At 37.6% G+C, this 7,544-nt stretch overlaps 1 protein-coding gene across 2 annotated transcripts in view; it reads left to right on the top strand.

The window, feature by feature from the left end:
• Positions 1 to 6,581, top strand: part of CLEC1A (C-type lectin domain family 1 member A) — a 27,741-nt gene extending 21,160 nt beyond the window's left edge. For both annotated transcript variants that reach the window (XM_055280678.2, XM_055280679.2), the window contains 3 exons: positions 1,435 to 1,586; positions 3,675 to 3,793; positions 5,559 to 6,581. In XM_055280678.2, the coding sequence (XP_055136653.1) occupies positions 1,435 to 1,586; positions 3,675 to 3,793; positions 5,559 to 5,739 (452 nt within the window). In that variant the 3' untranslated portion in view covers positions 5,740 to 6,581. The remainder of the gene's footprint in view (positions 1 to 1,434; positions 1,587 to 3,674; positions 3,794 to 5,558) is intronic.
• The last annotated feature ends 963 nt before the right edge of the window (positions 6,582 to 7,544 follow it).

Here is a 7,544-nt window from a genome sequence, read left to right on the forward strand (position 1 = left end):
CTAAACATTCATTGATTATTTCTCTATTAATTCCCATACAAGTAGGGGACTTGTTTTTACATAGAGCACATAGAGGGTCACTTATCATATCTGAAGATTGAAGGTATTTAAGAAAACATTATATGTGAGACAGGAATGAGGTATTATACACTGTACCAAAATCGCAGTTACACAGTTTTTATTTACTGAATCCAGAGCAGAATGAACCAAGATTCTCCTTGCTGAGTCCAGTTGCTGCTTCATAATCTTTTTCAGCACAGCACTCCAAGCATGTATTGCCCATCTAAGTTCTGATAACAACAGGGACCACAGCTGAAACGGACCTTTATTAAATGCTTTTTATGCGTAAGTCTCTGCACAAACTGGACTCTGGTTTTCATGTATTTACTCTTCACAATCATCCTTTTAGGTAAGCATCATTCCCATTCTTGTTCTGTGTTTTAGAACATCTGAGGCTCCCTGCATTTTTGCTTGAGTCTCTCCAGCTTGTTACATTTCTCCTGGTAGAATTCTGAAGCTGATCTGTCTGAGAGAGTGCAAAAGCTATTGAGGTCCACAGCAAGTCTTTCGTAACATGACAAAGATATCCTTCTAAGTTATTTATTTATTTAAATTTTGTTTTACTTCATGAAATATTTCAAATTTACAAGAAGATGTAAACAATAATATAATACCTACCTGTGTATTAGCTACTGAGATTTTAACATGTTAACTAGATCGCTTTTAAAATAAAGAAATTGTTATGGATATGACTTGGGTTCTCATCCCACTACAAACCCACAAGAGACTGGATTAGGCTCCTAACTCTAAATGACCCAAGGTCATGTATCCACATAGGGTTAAAACTATAGCTCTCAGGGCTTGGCGCCTATATTTGCGATCACTACCCATACTTCTCTGGCCTGGATGCCCAATTTAATTTGTGACACATGAAGATTCAGCATTCTAACTGCAGGCTTGCCTCAGTATTTTTTTCCTTAAAAAGACTCCACATCATATTGGTATAAACTGTATTTTTTAAAACTTATTTTACTATTATGTAAGATAATTTTGAGGAGAACATTATAGAAACTTTATTTCCTAAACACAATGCAGTTGGAGTTTCTGTACATTTGAACTGCTTTGTGAAATTGAATATTCTCTTCATGTGCTGAATTTCATAGGCAAGTGGCAAGAAAGTTCTAATCATTTATTACTAGATTCCACATAAGCAATTAGTGTCTGTTTTAATGTCTACAACATACTTAGGACCAGTTATAATTCCTGGCAGTTAGTAGGTATCTAGTAAACATCGTAGTTATCATTGCCTGGGTAATTAATTAAATATTGAAGAAGAGTTAATTCTTTCTTAGGACATCAAATACTATACAATTTCAAGAGAGGAGCAAGACAGACTCATGCAGAAAATAACAACAAAATTGGCTTTTTTCCAAGCACACAGGTGCAGCCCTTGTACAGAACAATGGAAGTGGCATGGAGACAATTGCTACCAGTTCTATAAAGACAGCAAAAGTTGGGAGGACTGTAAATATTTCTGCCTTAGTGAAAACTCTACCATGCTGAAGATAAACAAACAAGAAGACCTGGTAAGATTCTGAGGCTTTGCAATGTTTGAAGGATTTCAAAAAGAGGCCTTAAAAGCGTTAGGCAAGAAGATTGTAAGGATCAAGATTATCGGTCCACAGGTTTTCACACTTGTTTCAATCAGGGCCTGAGTCTTATTCCTATTGCTTTGAACGGTCCCCTGAAGTAGATGGAAGGAGTTGTGTTCTCCACAAATACACACCCTTAGAAAGATGAGCAATATCACTTTAAACTCCCCTCTCAGGGAGCAAAGGTAGAGTGTCTTAACTTCTTTCCTGTTTTGATTTGGGTAGAAAAGGAATAATATTGATGCAATGTCAGAAACATGAAAATAGGGCTGCCTGCTCTTCCATTCTAAAAGTGGCAAAGCTTTTAAGTGGAAAATATTTAACTAAATTATTACCATAATCTGCAAATATATATCTTGCTTTCCAGAAGTTTACAGCCTAGGATAGACTGGTCAAGGCAAATGTGACAATAAAACTACAAATTGACATATATTGAGTTAGTACATGCAATTAAAGTACAAAATTAAAATATGGTTATTCCCCTTTCTCTCATATTTATTATTGCCTTTGAATTGAAGTTCTCAAATAGTATGGCCATTGCTTATTTATCATTGTTTCTCTAGAATTTAGCAGAGATTTTTCTTGATGAAGAGTAGGTTATCAACAAAGGGTTAATTGAATTAAATGCTCAGCTCACTACACAAATTCTTAACATCATTCTAATTACTTCTTAATTTCTACCTACTTCCTGAAATTGTGATGAAAGAACCTCTGTAATTTCTCTCAGCTACTAATACTTTATAACCCTTTCTCGATGGCTTAATTTAGGCATAAAGCAAGGCAATTTCTTTGACTAAGACAGTGTGCCCCAGCAAAAACCCTCCTAATTTTTCTTATTCTCTTTGATTCCTCCGCCTTCAGCATACACTGCAAACTCAGGTATAAAATTGAACTGTATTATATCATGTGGTAGGAAATTTTCTTGTTAAAGCTATGTAGTTATTTTCTATCATGAACTTCATATATTTGTATATATTTAAATCCTTTGCATATGATTTGCTTTCAAAACTTTTAATTTGAAGGCACCCCCCCATTTAATTGGAATAAATATTTTCGACTACAGTTATTTTCACATGTTCACTCTACGACTATTGCTTGGTAATAGCTTCATTTACATTTTCAATAATCTCTCATTAAATCAGTGTATTTTATTAATTATCTAAGGGGTTTTGGATGTAACAATGAAACGAAGTGTATGGCCTTGAGAAACTCATTATTTAAATGGATAATTATAATAAATATTTAGATAATTTCTATGTTAAAATATTAGGAGTGCACTGATCCTGGGGAGGTTGAAGCTGCAGTGAGCCATGATCGTGCCACTGCACTCCAGCCTGGGCAACGGAGTGAGACCCTGTCCCCACCAATCCTCCAAAAGCATGTATTAGGAGTGCAGAGTGAGACTAGATAGAAGTAAGTAAATAACTTTTTAAACGTAAACATATGTTAAATATGGATATTGGGAAAAGAATTACCATGTAGAGGACTATACACATGTGTGCACATAAATATTTATAAATAGAAATTTAAAATTTTCTGTCTCCTCTTCCTAGTCTAAGACATAAATCATCCTTGCAAATTTTTCTTTTACTTTTATTCTTCCTTTCCCAGGTATTTTTAAAGGTTACTACCCCATTCGTGCACTTTTCCCTCCATATTCTTCCATGTCCCACAGTCATTCCACATCTCTTTGTTAGTCTTTCCCTCATATTTTTATGTCAACATTAATGTTTAATTCTGTGCCTTAAAAGCCATGGGTCAGGAACAAATCTTGGTTGATGTGATTTCTGCTTTCAGAATATCGGCATGTGTTCCATATTTACTAAGACAAAATAAGTTATTAAACCTGGACAAATTTCTGACTGGCCTCAGCATAGATGCTTTTTCTCTTAAGCATATGAGCATCTATGTGAAGCAGGACTTGTGTGTGCTTTGAGAAAAGTGCTGGCTGGCCCATGCATGTCTGTGCATGTGTGTAATCATGCCACCAAAGCTAAAGCTTTTCTTGTGTGCTTTTCACAGGACTTTGCCGTGTCTGAGAGCTACTCTGAGTTTTTCTACTCTTATTGGACAGGGCTCTTGCGCCCTGACAGTGGCAAGGCCTGGCTGTGGATGGATGGAACCCCTTTCACTTCTGAACTGTAAGCCTTCAGGATATTTTATGGGAAAGGCATTTAACAAAGATATTTTGCTTGAGTGATGGAGCTCAAGAATTTGGTCCACCAAGTATTAATCAAACTTCTGCTTTGTACTGGATACTGTGTTTCCAGGAGGATGCCTGAAGATATTTGAACCATAGTGCATCCTCATTGTGTGTGTGTGTGTGTGTGTTCATTTGATTGTTTTTTGAGATAGGGTCTTGCTCTGTTGCATGGGCTGGAGTGCAGTGGTGCAAGCTCTCCTCACTGAAACCTCTGCCTCCCAGGCTCAAGCTGTCCTCTCACCTCAGCCTCCGGAGTAGCTCGGACTATAGGCGTGCACCACTACATGCAGCTAATTTTTTGTCTTTTTTGGAAAGACAGGTTTATGACGTGTTGCCCAGTCTTGTTTAGAACTCCTGGACTCAAGTGATTTGCCCATCTTGGCCTCCCAAAGTGCTGAGATTACAAGCATGAGCCACCGCACCTGGCCAGTGCTTGCTTTTGAACTGCTTATAAGCCAGTGAGGGAGAGAGATACATAGCATTAGTAAAATATCAGGGTAGTTCTCTTGCTGCTTTCAGAAGTTTGTGTCTGGGACATACTGCAGATGAGAGAAGGGAGAGACAGAGAGAGAGAGAGAGAGATCTTTCCCTGAATGACTAAATTGAAGCCCCGAAGTCCAGGCTGTAATGGTGGTTGCCTAAAGTCACACAACTTGTCAGTACTCAGAGATAGGATAAGAGTTCTTGGCTATCTTATCTGCAGTAAAATAGGGAGCACATCTTTTAAAAAATACAGTCTCTGAGAAAAGATTTGCTGAAAATGTAAGGAGTAATATAAAACACTAGCCGTACATATGCTGTGAGCATTTAGACAGGAGTACACATGGTATCTGTGTTAGTCCATTTTTGCATCAGCATAAATGAATGCCTGAGGCTGGATAGTTTATAAAGAAAGGAGGTTTAATTGGCTCACAATTCTGCAGGCTGTACAAGCATCTGCTTGGCTTCTGAGGAGGCTTCAGGGAGCTTTACTCATGGCAGAAGGCGAAGCCAGAGCTGGCATGTCCACTGGAAAGAGAGAATACAAAAGAGAAGGGGGTGGGTGGAGGTTCCAGGCCCTTTTAAACCACCAGATCTTGCATCAACTGAGTGAGAACTCACTCATCACCAAGAAGAGGGCACCAAGCCATTCATGAGGGATCCACCCCCATGACCCGAACACCTCCCATCAGGCCCCATCTCCAACACTGGGGATGACATTTCAACCAAGATTTGGAAAGAACACACATCCAAACCACATCAGTATCCTTTGAAACAGGAAACTGTAATTTCTCTATCAAAATACATCACATCTAAAGCCATATTTGAACAGACACCATTCTTCCCTATATACATTATGTCATTTATTCTCCCAGGAGACAGGATATATTTGATGTAATCATTTGTATTTTACAGTTAAGTAAACTGAGTTACGAAGAAGGTAGATAACTTTTTAAGTGGCAGAAAAACTATATAAATGTAGAGGAGAACACATAGCTTCGCTTTAGTTAGAAATGATTTTTGCTGTTTGGGGTGACCTGCTGTTTCTAAGAATGAGTATGGAAACTTAGGGGCTGAAGAGAAAGAGGCACATGACCCCATTTTCCCAGTAAACTTATTATGGTATCTAGACTATAATTTTATCACCCTAGAAAGAATGGGTATTTAATATTTTATTTTAGAAATAAACTGTGATTAAATTTACTTTTTCTTCCTTTCTTAAGGTTCCATATTATAATAGATGTCACCAGCCCAAGAAGCAGAGACTGTGTGGCCATTCTTAATGGGATGATCTTCTCAAAGGACTGCCAAGAATTGAAGCGTTGTGTCTGTGAGAGGAGGGCGGGAATGGTGAAGCCAGAGAGCCTCCATTTCCCCCCTGAAACATTAGGCGAAGGTGACTGATACCCCCTGCAACTACAAATAGCAGAATGAGCCAGGCGATGCCAATGCAAGGGCTACCTGAGACACTGGGAAATGGAACATAATCAGGAAAGACTATCTCTCTGACTAGTACAAAATGGGTTCTCGTGTTTCCTGTTCAGGATCACCAGCATTTCTGAGCTTGGGTTTATGTACATATTTAACAGTCACAAGAAGTCTTATTTACATGCCACCAACCAGCCTCAGAAACCCATAATGTCATCTATCTTCTTGGTTTAGAGATAACTTTTAGCTTTCTTTCTTCTCAATGTCTAATATCACCTCCCTGTTTCCATGTCTTCCTTACACTTGGTGGAATGAGAAACTTTTTGAAGTAGAGGAAATACATTGAAGTAACATCCTTTTCTCTGACAGTCAAGTAGTCTACCAGAAATTAGCAGTCACTTCCCAGACTGTACCACCAAATACACAAGGAATTCTTTTTGTTTGTTTCAGTTCATACTAGTCCCTTCCCAATCCATCAGTAAAGATCCCACCTGCCTTGTCTATGCCATTTCCCAACAGGGATGTCTCTTGATATAAGAATCTCAATGCCTTATAAACATTCCTTCCTGTGTCCATTAAGACTCTGATAATTGTCTCCCTTCCATAGGAATTTCTCCCAGGAAAGAAATATATCCCCATCTCAGTTTCATATCAGAACTACTGTCCCCGATATTCCCTTCAGAGAGATTAAAGACTAGAAAAAAGTCAGCCACTTCATCTGCACCTGTAATAGTTTCAGTTCCTATTTTCTTCCATTGACCATATTTATACCTTTCAGGTACTGAAGATTTAATAATAATAAATGTAAATACTGTGAAGTGTGTGTGATTTTACAATGGACTTATGGTTTGTGGGAAAATTCAGCATGGAAATGCTTTTCAAAATATGATAGCAATCATTATTTTGATTGTGCCTTACTGAGAGTTTTTGGGGAATTTACAAGAGTACTGATTACATGATTATCTGGAGAAAATAAGATGTCTTTGAAATACATGTTGGCTTCAAGAGAACAGTTTTAACATTTTCCTAAAATGAAATCTTTTGAGGCGAGCTTATGGCATCAACACATGGTTGATGAGGAAGCTGAGTTGCATTAGTGCACATGATTTCCAGTCAGGTCATGGGAAATGAACAGAGACAGTGACATCTTTGTAGCTGCTCCTTTGTGAAGCACTTCTTTCTTGAGATGACTCCATGCACAAATACAACAGGCATCGCTGGGAGTGACACCATCACAGCCACCAAGTTTATTGGTTTATTGATAAATCAGTTTTGAGGGTTTTATGCTAGAAAGAATAACATTATAAATCTTTGTTTTCCAACAGTGGAAACTGAGGTGCTTCAGTTTTGTTTTTCATAAACATCTATCTCATGGTAAAATGATGTACAGTAGCAATCGTATGATAGAACACATTGATGCTCATTTTCACAAACTTCATTTTGTTAGATTGTCACTTAGCAAAGACTATTGCAGATTCTTCCTTGAGAACTTTCCTTTCAATTTTCTGGTGATTTCCTTAAAATTTTCTTCAGGGTCGAGCAAGTTCTGTTGATATATTGTGTCATACAAAGAAAACTGTATTTTTGGTTAGAAAATGAAGATTTTAGACCTCTTATTCTGATTTACTTACTAGGCAAGTCGCTTTACTTCATGAAGCCTATTTCACTGCATATGAAATAGAAATAGTTATAATTTCCTCATAATGTTACTGTTAGCTGAGATGAAGTAAATGTGAAATCAGTTTCATAATGTGAACTGCAATATAAAATGTAAAGGAAGT

The sequence above is a fragment of the Symphalangus syndactylus genome, chromosome 5, assembly GCF_028878055.3.
Source record: "Symphalangus syndactylus isolate Jambi chromosome 5, NHGRI_mSymSyn1-v2.1_pri, whole genome shotgun sequence".
Taxonomy (NCBI): Eukaryota; Metazoa; Chordata; class Mammalia; order Primates; family Hylobatidae; genus Symphalangus; species Symphalangus syndactylus.